This window comes from Strigops habroptila, chromosome Z (assembly GCF_004027225.2).
Source record: "Strigops habroptila isolate Jane chromosome Z, bStrHab1.2.pri, whole genome shotgun sequence".
NCBI lineage: Eukaryota > Metazoa > Chordata > Aves > Psittaciformes > Psittacidae > Strigops > Strigops habroptila.
Genome location: NC_044302.2, coordinates 22,075,129 through 22,090,407, shown reverse-complemented (window position 1 = coordinate 22,090,407; position 15,279 = coordinate 22,075,129). Strand labels below are relative to the sequence as shown.

Genomic DNA, 15,279 nt, shown 5'->3' with positions numbered 1-15,279 from the left:
CTCCTCATCCCTGCCCCTCTCCGTGCCCCCCCAAAACTCTGCTGACACCACCCACAGGTACCTCCAGCCCCACAGCCCCATTTGTGGGGCCATAAAGAAATGAATAATCGCTGGAAATAAAAGGGCATTAAAAAAAATTAGTAATCAACATGAGCAGCAAAGAGCCGTGCTTTTAGCCAATCGATTAAAAGGCAGAGGAGGGATTAGCTCACCGAAATATTAATTTTTAATAAGGTTGTGTCTGAGTTCTTCCAAAGCCCTGCAAGGCCCTGTGCTGTTGGGGCTGGGCTGGGTTGGTCAGCACCCATGGGTGAGCACCCCTGCACCCACGGTGAGCACCCTCTGCACCCATGGGTGAGCACCTCTGCCTGCCCGCTGCAGCCCTGCATGTCCCTCCATGGTCACAAGCCTCCCTGCTTCTTGCTTCGCAGGCACAGGGATGGGTTTTACCCATGAGCTGGGCTCGTCCCCAGGCGTGAGGACAGCAGTGGCAGCAGGGTGACACCAGCAGCCACGCATCCAGCCCCCATGCTGTTCCCTCCTGCCCCCTCCATCCCTGCTCCAGCATGGGGACAGACCACCAGCTCAAGACACCACCAGAGCCTGGGCCCCTCTGGGCACCGTATTTATAGTAAAAAAATCATATACAAATACATGCATATATATAATAAATATAGAAAATGTGGGCAGGACAGCGTGGCTTGTGGCAGGGCTTGGTGCCCCTCTCTGCCCTGCGTTTCCTCCTCCTGGGCTGCTTAGTGATGCTGCTTTTGGTGGCCACATCTGTGTCCCATGAGGTGCTGGTGGCTGAGGGGCGCTGGATACTGTCTGAGAGGCAGCGGGCTTGGAGCATCCCTGGGCAAATTCCTCCCCGTGCCTTAGTTTCCCCATCTATATGAGGGTCACCACCTGGTGACAGGCACTTGTGGGCAGAGGCCCACCATGGGGCGTCCCTGTGGTGGTGGCCCAGGCCTCTAGGGCACCTGGATCTGCAGGTCCTCATCCTCATTGGGGTCGCTGGTGCTGTCCCTGGCGTCATCAGGGCCGAAGCGGGTGCTGCGCATCTTGCCAAAGAGCAGGGCACTGTGCTGCCGCCGGAGCCTGCCGAGGGGGAGCTGCTGGGGTGGGGGGCAGCAGGCACAGACCGGCCCCCTGTGCCCCTTCAGCACCCTGTACCCCGGCGGGACCCATCCCTGCAGCACCAGCACCCCCAGCCTGACCTCCATTGTGGGGCCAGGGAGCTCTGGATGATGCTTAGCACAAGCAGGGCACCAGCTACAACCCTCCAGGGCCAGACATCACCATGCTGGGCACTGCAGACCCACTGAGAGTGCAGAGCAGGAAGAGATGGCCCCTAAAATTGGGCTCCCCCCAAAAAAAAGAACCCCTGAGAGTCCCATCCCTGGGAGCCTGCGGTGGTTTTAGCTCTTCACTCACCCTCGCATGAAAATTCATCAGTGAAAATTTATGAAGCGAATTTGAAATCCAAAGGCCCAGGAGATGGTCAGATCTGACCAGTTTGCTGCGTTTTACTGGAAGGCATGAATTATTTAAGGTGGAGTGCGGGGGGGGGGAAGATGGAGCCTCCATTATTCCTCTATGATTTAATGATGATGACCCAATAAAATAAAGGAAGATGATAAACACACTCCCCAGCACCTTCCGGAGATAAGGCATCGATCTTCCATGGCCATTTCAGCTCTTTGCTGCTGGGCTGGCGAAGCGAGGCCAGGGAATGTTTTCAAGAGCAATAAATCCCACCTCCCGCCTCCCCAAACTGGCGTGGGATGCTTGGCACCTGCCCTAACCCTGGTCCTGGCAGGTGGAACCCCAAGCAGCATGAAACTGGGCTGTACTGGTCTGTGGTCAGCTTTGTGCCAGTTTAACTGCGAGGTGAAGGCTGCTCCAAGGGTGGCTGCGCACCCTCCAAGGATGCTGGAGGCACTTTGGCCACGCTTAGCCCAATGCTCAACAGGGCAGATGGTGGTTGAGGGATGGTGGCGAGAATATCAACCCACCACGATCCATTGGTGGCCTCCACAGCAGCCCACCCGTCCCCCGCTCACCGGGACTGCAGATGCTCCAGCTGCACTTGGAAGCTCTCGCTCTGCTCCGTCTGCTCATCCAGCGACCGCTGCAGCTTCCGTGTCTGGTTGTGGGCCTCATCCAGCTGTGGGATGGGATGGGATGGGATGGGATGGGATGGGATGGGATGGGATGGGATGGGATGGGATGGGATGGGATGGAGCTGTCAGTGATTGAGCGGAGCTGCACACCCCAAACCCCCTTCCACCAGCTCAAGCTTCCCCACCTCGTCCTCAGCTTGGGCCAGCTCCTTCTTGAGCTCCTCCACCCTCAAGCGCAGCTTCTTCACCTCGCCCTCATGCTGCTCCACACGGCGGTTGGCGTGGGCCAGCTCAGCCATCTTCTCCTGGTACTGCTTCTTCAGCTTGGTGTGGATGTGCTTCAGGTCAGCCAGCTCCTACGGTGGGCATGCGGTGTGGGGCTGAGCGGGCAAGAGCCACCCCACTGCCGGGTGCCGCCTCCTCCCTCTCAAGGGATCTCTCCTACCACCCCACCCCATGATAGAGGAGCTGATGGACCAAGGATGGGGTCACTGCCACCTCTTAGATGAAGGGTGGTGGCAGAGTTTGGGCTTGAGGAGGTCCTGGGGGATGCTGAGACACTACTGAAGTGACAGGGTCACCCAGGGAGGGGGTGTCAAGGATGGGACAGCACCTTGTTCTTCTCAAAGAGCTCAGCCTGGATGGTTTTGAGGTCAGTGTCCAGGGTGCTGGCCGTCTGGCACCGCTTGCAAGCCAGCACCTCCTCCAGGTCCTCGATCTGCGCCCTCAGCTTCTTGTTCTCCCGCTCCAGGTTGAGCTTCTCCGTCTCCAGCCGCTCCCGCCGGCCCCACTTGGCTGCGTTCTCTGCCTGCAGCCGCTCCACCTGGGACAGGGACATGGCGTGGCCGGGGGGCATCAGGGACCTCCCTTGCTGATCCCTTCACCCCCTGCACTGGGGTTCGTCCTCACCTCTGCTCGCAGCTCAGACAGCTTCTTGTCCATGCTGGAGCGAGCACCCAGCTCATCCTCCAGGTCCTCAGAGATGCGCCCCAGCTCGTCCTGGTGGATCTCCTTCAGGATGTTGAGCTGGGAGGGGTACAACACCCAAGGCGGGCAGCGAACACCCACCTTGTACCACCCAAACCCTGCCTGCACCCAGGCACCCAACCTCTCTGGCTGGACCAACTGACTCAACAGCACTAATTAAGACCCTTGATGAGCACCCTGGAGTTGAGAAGGTGGCTGTGGGTCACCACGTCCATCCATCAAGGACATGTCACCCGACAGGGGACAGGCCACCCCCTGGGGTACCCCTGTCCCCAGGCACCTCGCTTACCTGCTTCAACACCTCCTGCTTGTTCTTGTTGAGCTCCTCAAACTTGATCTTCCACTGGCTGAGCTCGCCCTCCAGCTTCTCAATGCTCTTGCTGAGTGCCAGCTTATCCCTGGGGAGAGACTACACTGGTGACAACCGGCAGGACACCATGGGACATCCCATCCTGGTGGGGACCATGTTGGGCTCAGCTGGCACCCCACAAAGATGATGCCCTCAGCACTCACTCCCGCTCCTTGAGCAGCACTTTCTGGGACTCATCCAGCCTCAGCTTGAGGGCGGTGACTTTGGTGGCATCCTCCTCCATGATGCTGATGTCCTCCCAGAGCAGGCGGCTCCGCTCCTGCCGGGTGAAGGAGGTCCGGCTGCCCCGCTGCTCCCAGCTCTCGTCCTGCTTGCTCGCCAAGATGTTTTCCATCAGCTCTAGCTCCTGTGGCACAGCAGGTGGCCCAGCACAGGGGACAGGATGAGAGGACAGCCCTGGCTTCCTACCCCCTGCAGCGCCCACCCTTTACTCCATAACCAAGAACATCCCTCCAGCCAAACCCAGTAGCATCCCTCCCTCCTGTCCCCAGGGATGCCCTAAGGCTGGTGGGGAGGGACCTGATCTCCCAGGGATGCCCAGGTTAGTCCCAGATGTGCTGCTCGGCAGCCGTGCCATGGAGTGGGCTGAACTGGCACGTCATGGCACCCGGAGTGGTGACTTCTGTGCCAGGGGGTCTTTGACATGCGTCATGACAGAGATGATGCAGCAGAACGAGAATGGCTGGAGCAGCTGGGAGCATCGCTGTGGTGGCTCTGGTGTCCCCTCCTCCCTCTTGCTCTTCCTCCCGCAGCACAGAACTCTGCCAGAAGCCCATATAGACACCCTGGCATTGTAGCTGTCGCTGGGAGATGCCACCACCACTGCTGGTGTCACTGTCCGCTCTACTGGCACAATGACTTTTGCCCAACACCTCCAAAGGGAAAGCCCTAAGAAAGGGACCAGAACCAGTGCCAAGGTGACCTCCCTGCAGAGGTCCTGCATGTCTCCATGACCCTGCTCCTAGAGGGGTCTGACACCCAACACTGCTTCAAGAGGGGTGCTGCTTCAAGCAGTCCCCCCAGCACTGCTCTGAGAGGCGACTGAGGCCAAAATCTCTCTCCAAGAGGGGTCTGAGCCACAACTGCTCTGAGAGGGGTCTGAGCCCCCACACCGCCCTCCTTGTCAGGGCAGGGAGCAGCCCTGTGGGCAGCTGCAGGCAGGGGTGGTGTGGGGACACACACAGGCAGTGCGTGGGGTGGGCACCCACCACCCGCAGGCAGACACCCCGTGCCCCTCACCTTGGCTTTTGGGGGTGCCTCAGCCCCCACATCCCGCACAGGCTCATGCTCCGGGTCAGCTTCTCCCTCCGCCCCATGCAGCCGGTCACGGTCACGTTCGCAGTTGTGGTCACGGTTGTGGTCGTGGTCACGGCTGTGGTCGCGGTCGCGGTCGCGGCGGAGGCTGGCCAGCTCCTTGGTGAGGGCCTCCAGGCGATGCCGCAGCTGCCGCACCTCCTCGCGGGCCCGGTTGCGCTCAGCCCGCACCTTGCTCCATTTCTCCCTCCAGTTGGCCGTGCAGTCCGACCACCACCGCATCGTCTTCTCCATCTGCGCCGCACGTGCCCGTGCCTCCTCCAGCTCCCGCAGCCGCAGCTCCTCCCGCCCTTCCCAGTCCCCTTCCAGCAGTGCCGGAGGGGGCCCGGGCGAGGGTGTCCCACTGGGGGGGGACGGGGAGGGCTCGGGGGCCAGCAGTGCCAGCAGCGAGCCCCCTGGCAGCGGCGGTGAGCCCGCCAGGCGCGAGGCCCCGCTCTGGCTCATGGTGGGTCTCACCTAGGACATAGCCATCACCAGCCAGGGACCTGAGGGTGACAGGAGGGATCAGGGGAGCCCTGGGGTGTTTGAGGGGCGCCACACTCAGTAATGAAGTCACTGGTGTGGATCCCGGTCATGTCACAGAATCATGGAATCATAGACTGTTTGGGTTGGAAGGGACCTTGAAGATCATTTAGTCTAACCCCCCTGTCACATCATAACACCTTCTACTCAGAACCAGTGAGGACTGGCAACGTCCCCAGCTAGGTCCCTGGTGATGACTCCAGCAAGGAGCCAAACGATGGCCCAAGCCAGGTCCCCAACAAAGACACTGGTGAGGACCCTAAGAAGAGGTCTCTGGTGATGGCCCCAGCAGGGTCCCCCCATGAAGACTCAGTGAGGTCTCCAGCAAGGACCACAGCCACCAGCACCTTGCCCCAGCCTGGCCCGGACACCTCTGCCAGCACACTGGAGGCAACAACGGTCTACATGTTATCTGGATGATGTCATCCGCATGAGGTCACCCAGATGACATCATCTGTGGGCCTCCAAGACTATCCCTGGAGCTGTGATGGCGGGAAACCTGCTGCACCTCAACTGCTCCAGTGAGGGTTAAAGCCCAGATCCAGCCTCAGCAAGGCAGGAACAGCTCTGGAATAGGAGATGGAGCTGCCAAACTGGCATGATGGGAGGATGTGTGGCATGGCTGGACATGCTCTCCAGTGATGCCACTACAAAGGGCCTGTGCTGCCCACCAACGTCCCAGCAGGGATCTCACACCCGGTGTGCCCCGGCGGGTAAACCACTCCAGGAAACCGTAATGGAAGGCTGCCTGTGTCCTAATAGGATAAGTACAGACCCAGCCACAGCCAGCCCGCAGCCTCCCGGCAGGTTTTTAGGATGGTGCAGCCCTGACCGGCTGCCAAATCCGGTCGGGATGACAGCCGGAGCTGGAACAGCGGCTGATGAGAATGCTGTGCTTTGCACGGGTGAAAAAGTTACTTTATCTGGTGATATTTGGTAGAAATGACGAAGTTTTGATACAACTCCAAGGCGAGCCCTGGCCTGCCCTGTCCTGCGGCCCCGGGGCGCAGATTCAGGTCCCGGCAGGAGCCGGCACAGCAGATCCGGCTGTGCAATGCCCACGGGAGCACGGACGGACCACCCCGCCGCTCCCACCGAGAACACGCGTGGACCCGCTCCCCCGCCCCGTCCGTCGCGGGCTCCCGTCGGGGCGGAGCCGCCCGCCCCCCGCGCCTCCCTATTGGCCGCGGGCGCTGTCACTCCGCCACGGGCGGTGACGCCTCGGGCCCGCGGGACCCGCCGCATTCCTCCGCGTCTGCCGCGCCCCGCTGGTGCCGCTCGGCCCGGTACGGCCGGGACCGCCCGGCTCTGCTCGGCGGGGCCCGGAACCGCCCGTCCCAGCGCGGAACCGCCCGTCCTGTCTTGTCCCTCCAGGCCCGTCCCGGCGCGGCCGCCCCCCGCATCCCCCCGAAAGTTTCCCCCAAGTTTTCCGCCGTTCCGACGCCGCGTCCCGCCTGTCCCGTCCCGCTCCGCTCCTCACCGGTGCCGTCGGTGCGGGCAGCCCGCGCGGACCGGGGCGCTGCGGTCGAGTCTCCTCCTCCTCCTGCCCCTTCTCCTCCTCCTCTTCCTCCTCCCCCCGCCCGCCGGGGGCCGGTCCCACCGCCGGAGCCCAGCCCGGGGCTGCGGGTGCGTGTCCTGCCCCCGGGAGGGGGGGGAGGATGCGCGCTGCTGTTGGCGCGTGGGTCGGCGTGTTGCTGTGTGTGGGACTCGCACAAGTGCGCTTCCAAGCGGCTACCCTTGTGGAAGGCGGTGGACACGTGTTGCACGTAGGTGCACGCTTGCACACGCGTGTGCAGGCGGGTGTTTTGCGGGAACGTGTTCGTGGGTGTTTCTGGAGCCGTTTGTATGTGCAGGCGTGTCACACGCAAATGTCTGTGCCCAGGCATGCATGCAAACGTGTTTCAGGTGTTTGCACAGATGCACATGGGCATGCTCACACACATGCATGTTGCATGCAAGCTTTGCCCCACGAGAGGTTGCACACTGATGCTTGCACACTGGTGCTGTTGCTCGTGGGTGCTTACAGACGTGTACAGGAGCATGCTTGCTCCATGAGTGTGGTGCACAGACACATGCTCACACGCAGTCACACGGGTGTTTGCATGCAGCTGCCAGATTCCAGCCTGGGGCCCAGCTTCTTTCCAGCCTGGGCCTCTTCAGGGTGTGAGTGCTCCTGGAGCGCTGGAGCAGGCCAGACCCTTCTTCCCTGTGGCTCTGGCTGCTCCTGCAGAACTGGCATCACACAGCTCCAAATCCATGAGTTGGAGGCTGAGATATGGGAGAGGGTCCGGGGGGGACAGGACATCCCCACCTGAGTGTCTCCACAGGTGGGTGCATCCCAGATGGACACGCAGCACTGCTTGCTGCATCCCCACACATCCTGATGCTGGCTCCTTCCTGCTGCCGGCCAAGCAGCAAAGCTCCAAAACACCATTTCCCCCCAGTATTTTTCCCCTTGCTGGATGCTATTCAGCCAACAAAAAAAAATAAATAAATAAATAAAATTGTGAAATAAAGCAGCCAAGAGGATTTGTGTTCCATGAGACATGGAAACACCACCATCGGACACCAACATCCTGTTCTCCCTATCTTCAAGCAGAGCAGGGAAAAAGAAAGCCTATTAAAGCAACACTGCAAATGCCTGTGCATGTTCTCTCCATGCCTGGTATTTTCTGCTGGAAACAACCCCCAAAAGCTGGAGGCGGAGGATGCTTTGCTCTCCCACGCCCCTATCCCTGGATTTTGGGCTGGGGAAGCTGGAACCAGCGGCTCTGCTTGCAGCCGGTAAAGCAATTTTGTAGGCGTTTTGGCCAGAGCTGCCAGTACGTGATGGAGGGCTGGAGATTTAACCCACTCCTGGCACTAAAGCTGGGCTTTGTAAGCCGGCAAAGCTTTTCCAAGTGTGACTTTGCTGTTGGCTTCGATGTGCACATCTTGGTGACACCAGCAGGTTCAGGGATGTGTTGCAGCATCCTGGGATCTGTGTGGTTTGTCCTTGCAAAAATCAAACCTCCTTGGCTCAGGGCACGTCACCTAAGGACATGGGCAGTGACTCATCACTGTGGTCCATGGAACATGCTCCGGGCACCCTCCTCCTCCAGCTGTGGGTGAGGAGCTGGGTCCAGGGTGCCTGACTGTGCCCAGCAGATCCCCATAAATATATTCCCAAAGGGCTCCCGTTTTCGGGATGGGTCAGACGGAAGCAGATAGTTGCCCAGAGAGCGCAGGCTGATGAGACATGGAGTGGCTGCAGGCTCTGGATGGCGTCATGGTCCAGCAGCAGGCACCAGTGTGGCTGAGCTGTCCCCATTCTCCACACCTCTACACAAGGCCACATCCCTGCAGTTGGACCCAGCAGCCCCTGGAGCATGAGCTGAAGCCTTTTAGGACAAACTCATTTTTCTCCCATTTTGTGGAAAACAAAAAAGACCTTTTTCCCTTCATCTGGGCCAGCCACCATTACTGGGAGCTGTGTCCACATGGCTGGGGGCAGCACGGAGGGTGCTGGCTCCATCTTGGCAGGGTCTTCCTTTGCACCCTTCTTGATAATTGGGACAACATTTGCCAGTTTCCAGTCAACTGGGACCTCTCCAGACTTCCAAGACCATTGAAAAATAACGGAGAGCAGTACTGAGATGACATCAACCAGCTTTTTTGGTACTGTGGGATGAGCCCCATTGTGCATCCAGCTGGATGAGCAGGTCTCCAGCAAGTTCAGGATGGACTGAGAGTTCATCATCCCCCAGTCAGTCTTCCAATGCAGGACTCCAGGCATTCCAGAGCCCATCCTCAGTGCTGGAGACAGAGGCAAAGGTGGCATTAAATATCTCTGCTTTGGCTGTGTTCCTGTTTGTGAGGTCACTGATTTCATCAAGCAACAGACCGACGTTATCGCTGATCCTCCTTTTGATATTAACATATTTTAAAAACCATTTTTGTTGTCCTTCACCGTGCTGGCCAGCTTGGACGTTCATCAAGTTTTGGCTGCACAATTTTTCTCCCTACAATGGCAGTGAGCACCTCCATAATCCTGCCTTTGCTCCCAATGCCCATACGCTTTCCTTTTCCACCTGAATCCTAGCAGCAGACCCCAACTGAGCCACACTGGCCTTCTGCCCTGCTGGTACAGGAGAGCAGGGGCTGCTGGTGAGCCAGGGGCAGGGAGAAGCTCATCAGAGGCAGAAAGTTAATTATATCAGACATGCCCATGTCACCTTTGGCCTACACTGAATCGCAGCTGTGTCCCTGGGGTTTGGTGGTGCTGGGGATGTTCCTCCTGCCCTGGTCCCTTGCTAGGCTCTGAAAAAGAATAAGCAAAAGGGAAGCTGGCATTGCTGTGAGCAGTACAGGGTGTTGCTTGGGTGCAAACCTTGTTGTCAGCAGCCTTCCCCCCCACCCTGCACCAGGGACACGTCCTCCTCCCCAGCTTGGTGCTGCCAGCAAGCCCCAGCACCACAGTTGACCACACTGGTGACCCTGCTGGATTTCAGGCAGCTTGCAGGAGATCTGCAGCCACAGGCTTGGGTAGCAGCACGGTCCCAGCCCCTGCTGGGGTGACAGAGGGAGGCAGAAGCCTTGTCCATACCATGCCATGCCATAAACGCCTTGTTGGGCTGTGCCATGCCGTGCCGTGCCATGCCATGCCATGCCAGCTTCTCCAGGTAGAGCTGTGCCATGCCACGCCATGCTTGCATGTTCTGTGTTGTGCTATACTTCACCATACCATGCCATGCAGTGCTGTGCCATCAGGCAGGCACCCCCCAGCACCCTTGCCCTCCCTCCTCTCACAGGCAGCAGCTGAAGGATGACATGACCAGGATCCACATGCATCTGCTGACCATGCTGCTCCTGCTGGGCACACCACTGGCCACTGGTGCCAAGGGGCTCCGCCAGGTCACTGCCACCCTGATGCATGCTGGCCTTCCCTGCGCCGTGGCATGGACGGACACTTCCACCTCCTTCTCCTCTTCATCAAGGTCTTCAGCATCTACATCCAGCACTACCTCCTCAAGCTCTGCCTCTTCAGGAGGCTGGTTTTGTCTTCAAGAGAGGTCTGTATGGGTGCCACTCCATCAGTACCTCTGAAGGCTACAGGAATGCAACTATGTGAATGCCAGCTCCCTGAACACCTCACGGACCCCGGGCACCCCTGGCATACCATACACCCCAGGCACTGCAGGCACAGCATGGACCCTGAGCATTCCAAGCATCCTGGACACACTAAGCACCCTGGGCACTCCAAGCACCCTGGATGTGCTAGGCATCCTGGGCACCCCATGCACCCTGGGCACCCCAGGGACCCCAGGCACATGCAGCTGACCCATGGCTGGGGCCAGCAGGAGCCAGACATAGCAGGGGGGCTGGCAAAGAAGGACTGGGCAACAGTGCTGGGGCTCACCTGGGTTCTGGCCTTCTTCAGCTTCAGTGTCTTCCTCGTCCCTCAGCTCTACCTCTTCACCATCCTCAGTACCCTGCAAGGTCAGTGGGGAGCACTGGTGGGGAACCGCGTAACAGGCATCCTGTGATTGGGAGGAATCATAGAATCCCAGACTGGTTTGGGTTGGAAGGGACCTTAAAGCTCACCCAGTTCCAACCCCCTGCTGTGGGCAGAGACACCTTCCACTAGGCCAGGTTGTTCCAAGCCCTGTCCAACCTAGCCTGGAACACTTCCATAGAAGCGGGGTCCTTGTTGCCTTCCTGCTCCTCGCAGGGGCTTGTTGCACCCATGGCAGTGACCTTGTTGCCACCCACCCACAGGTCCCTTTGTCTGCCTCTGGTAGGTCACCGTGTGCTGCTGGAGCAAGCCAGGCTCTGCCATCAGCACTCCAGATGTGCCCTGGTGCTGGGGCGAGGGGCTGTGAGCTGCTTGCTCCCCGAGGACATGGTGTGGCAGCATCCCCCAGCCGGTGCCGCAGATGCTGTGAGTTTCTTCAGAAGCAGCCATGCTCTGCCTTGTCGTTAGTGAAGGTCCCACTAGATGGCATGAGGATTTCGAAGATGGTCCCAGCTCTGGACTGCACACAGCGGTGCCGGTGATGCCGGTTAGCGGTGAGGGGATGTCTGACCCCCTTGGGGAGCTGCCACCATGCATCTCACAAGGGACAGGCAGGGGTGGGGGCTCTCCAGCTGCATCCCCACAGCCCATTTGATGCCAGCACGGCTGTGGGCTGGCGAGTGTGGCTGTGAGGCACCTCCAGCCCCCTGACCCTGGGTTTTCACCTGTCACAGCACCCACCAACAGCTCTCCTGCTCACCTTGCAGGATGAAAGCCACCCGTGGCCCCGGGTCGCAGGCAAAAGGGTGAGCAAGGCTACAGCTTGGCAGTGGGTGGACATGCTGGCGTGGAGAGGGTGGGAAGGGGGAGAACTGATAGCTTGCCTTTCCTCCTCCTCTCCGTTAGAAATTCAGACCCTGTGCAGAGCTCCTCACTGTGCTCTATTGGGGTTTAAGCAGTTCAGCTTGTGAGACATCAACAGTGAGGACAAACTGCAGGGACTAAAACCATCAGCTGTGTGTGATGAGTCAGCCCTCAGCCCCTGCTGCACTCGCACACACCAGGCTTAACCCCAGACTGCACCCATGGCTTTGCCTTTCCAGTGCCTGAGATTTTGGAGCTGGGATCCCTCTCTGCCCGTGGAGATGCAGAGCAGCAGCACAGCACTGTTATTCTGGCACGGCTGCGAATCTACCCCTAGTGACAGCGGGATCCTCACGAGCCACGTGCCTGTAGCTAGCTGGTGCTGCCAGTTCTGCTCCGGTGGCAGGGAACTGGGAATCACTGGGTAGGCTCATGGGGTGACACACTGCCTGTCTCAGCCTTCCCGTAGTGTTTCCCTTCCTGGCTGCTTCCCGGGGCCTGGTTCTGGGCAGCGTAAGAAGCGGACGGCTATTGTTCTTTGTTCCCTGCACAAAGGGCAGCCAGCGCTGTTGAGTTTCCATCTCTCCCACCGTCAGCCAGAACAAAAGCCCATGAGCATGGTCCCATGGCGTGGCGATGAGCTGGGCATGCCTCACCGCTCTGGTGGCTGGCTTAGCTATTAAAGAAGAAGCCTGAGGGTTTGGTGAGGTGCCAAGTGCTCAGCTGGTCACCCATAAGCCCTTCCATGGGAGAGTCAATCCTGGCAGCTCCAGCCCCTCGGTTGCTCTTGGGATGCACCTTCCATGCCCCTTCTCCACATCTGGAGATTTTGGGGTTTGGGGTGTTTCACTGGCTGCCAGCATACACACTGACACTGGTATGTGGATACACCTTCTTCCCGTATCTAGTGGCACTTGGAAAACAATTGTTGGTGGTTGCCTCCCAGCAGCGGGAACACGGCACCCACAGAGCATGGTGGTCCCTGGGAAGCTGGGTCCACTGGGGACCAGTAGGATACAGCGGACCCTGGGGAGCTGCCCATTGTTGGCAAACGGGGGCAAAAAAGGCACTTGTTTCAGGCTCCAACACTCCTGGGGTGCCCTGGGAGCGCAGGGTGGGATCCAACCTCCCACCCCTGGTGCCTTGCAGCACCAGGGCCCCATGGGCAGAAGTTGACCTGGCCTCCTCAACCTCCCCAAGGAGAAATAATTGTACTTACCCTCCCCTGCACCTTACCAGGAAGGAGGCCAGTGCTGGGCTGATGGGTGTGTGCTGTGTGTGCTGTGTTCCATCCTGTTTTCCCCAGGAAAGGTGGCTTGGCGCCACCGCAGTGCCTTCAGGCCCCGGTGCAAGCCCAGCCGCAGGAGCAAAGCTGTGGAAGTCTTGTAAATTCTCTGTATTTTTGGGAAACAAGCAGCCAGGGAAGAGACTAAATCCGTTTGGGAGTGGAAGCAGACCTTGGCTCCATTTTGGGATCCACCTCTGGGACTTGGCTGTGGTTCCTGCGTCCCACAATAGGATCCTCACCCAGTGCTTGTGCCAATACCCCTGAGGACCAATCTTCCCCTAGACTTCCCTGAAATCATCGCAGGTTTATGTGCAAAGCTGAGCTGAAGCAAATAAGTCAGGTTTATTGCTCTCTCTGTGGTTGGGTTTTACAGCCCTGGCTCGTATGGAATTGCTCTTATCCTTGCTGCCTGACAGAGAAAGCCTGACTTGGTGTGGGGGGGACCCACCTCCCCATTTCATGCATGTTTGGGAACAAGGCTGAGAGAGGTGAAGCAGTGGTGATGGAGGAGCAGGAGCACCCACAGCCGCTCAAGGCAGCTGAGGAGCTTCCTTGGGATCACCATCCTCCAAGGCTCCCAAGACTGGCATTGCTCACTGGATTTGCAGAGAGCACCTCCAGGCATCCCCTGTCACCAGCACTCATATGCTTCATCATCCCCATTCTCACCCTCCTCCTTCACTCACTGGAGCTGAGCTCCACTTGTGCTTGCACCTCCCTTGGGAGCACCATTGTCTCTCAACGGGCTTTTAGTGGGTGGTCTCGGCACCCTGGGCTGGGGCTGCCACTGCTTGGCAGCGGGGCTGGCACTCACCGGCTCGCCCTCTGCTTCCCGTGGCACGTCCACGCTCCATAGGCGGAGGGGTACTTGCCCCTCTGCCTGTACTTGCCCCTGTGCCCGTACTTGCCGCGCTTTAGCTGGCAGCAGCCTTGCAGTACGTGCCCTTGCCTGTCCTCAGCATTCTATCTCATGGCTCTGCCACCGCGCTCCTCCGGCATGCTGCCAGCACTGGAGCCTTGAGGAGCTTTTATGAAGTTTTAGGGCTCTTAAGGTTTTTTGGAAGTTTTACAGCTTTTAGAAACTTTAAGAGTATTTTGGGGGGGACCTTTTAGGGGGTTTAGGAACTTTTAGGGCTTTTAGGAACTTTATGTTTCAGGGGATCTTTTAGGAGCTTTTAGGGCTTTAGGAGCTTTTAGAGCTTTTAGGAACTTTAAAGATTTTTTGGGGATCTTCTAGGAGCTTTTAGGGGTTTTAGGAACTATTAAGGCTTTAGGAACTTTATGCATATTTAGGAGCTTTTAGGGCTTTAGGAGCTTTTAGGGCTTTTTGAGGTTTTTAGGCTTTTCAGGATCTTTTACAGCTTTTGGGAACTTTTTTTATCTTCTAGGATCTTTTAGGGAGTTTAGGATCTTTTAGGAGCTTCAAGGTTTTGGGTTTTTTTTTTGGGATCTTCTAGGAGCTTTTAGGGCTTTAGGAACTTTAAGGTTATTTAGGAACTTTTAGGGCTTTAGGAGCATTTAGGATTTTCAGGAACTTTTAGGACTTTCAGGAACTCCCCAGCTGGAGCAATAAACCCTTTCCAGGCTGAGCGAGTGCTGCTGGCCTGAGCCCAAGGGCAAACGTCCCTTGCAGGGGAAAACACAAGGATTTCCTCCCTCTCCCTGCTCAGCCAGTGTCTTTGAAGAGAGAAGCACTGCCTGCCAATTTACGGATAATCCTGATAACAAGTACAGGCGTCAACCTAAAATTAACTCCTGATAACGACATATACGGACAAAAGGCTCTTTGTTCCATCAAAAGCGTCAGAATGATGGCCTAAAATGTCCTTTCCTCCCTGGGAAGTGGGACTATACCTGATCCCCCGCTCCAGGAGGACCTGATCCTGCAGGAGCTGCCCCTGGATTTAGCAGCACTGTCCGCGGGAGGCAGATTTATGGGTTTCCCAAAGGAGCTGGTCAGGATAACCAGCAGTGGGAGGCTTGGCTCGTCATGATGCTCCAGCGGCTCTGGCTGCCATGAGCATGTGTTTTGGAGCTGGCTCTGTTCCTGTGATCTGGGGATGGTTTGGCTTCAAAGGCGGCCGCATTAGCCACGCTCCAGCCACACGAGCCGCTTCCCGTGGGAGCCTCGTCCCGTGAAAGCCTCTTCCTGTGGAGCGGGGGGCATTCGGGGCTTGCAGCTGCCAATCAAACCAAGCTGAGGCACTGGGAGCATGGTGGATGTTCCCTGCTCCAGGCGTGCCAGTGCAGCCATGGCACCTCCAGTGCTTTTTATCTCCATTGCCTTCCCTGTGGAGTGGGAGGTTGTTTCTTC

General features: G+C 58.3%; 1 protein-coding gene across 1 annotated transcript; it reads right to left on the bottom strand.

Annotated features, from left to right (window-relative positions):
• Positions 1-203: 203 nt before the first annotated feature.
• CCDC102A (coiled-coil domain containing 102A) lies at positions 204-6,880 on the bottom strand. Its single transcript, XM_030470832.1, has 9 exons — positions 6,800-6,880; positions 4,723-5,282; positions 3,627-3,829; positions 3,403-3,511; positions 3,036-3,152; positions 2,740-2,949; positions 2,312-2,482; positions 2,067-2,170; positions 204-1,101 (listed from the first exon to the last, which is right to left on the bottom strand). Exons 2-9 carry the CDS (start codon positions 5,239-5,241, stop codon positions 975-977), a joined length of 1,560 nt encoding a protein of 519 aa, XP_030326692.1. The 5' UTR covers positions 5,242-5,282; positions 6,800-6,880; the 3' UTR covers positions 204-974.
• Between the last annotated feature and the right edge of the window lie 8,399 nt (positions 6,881-15,279).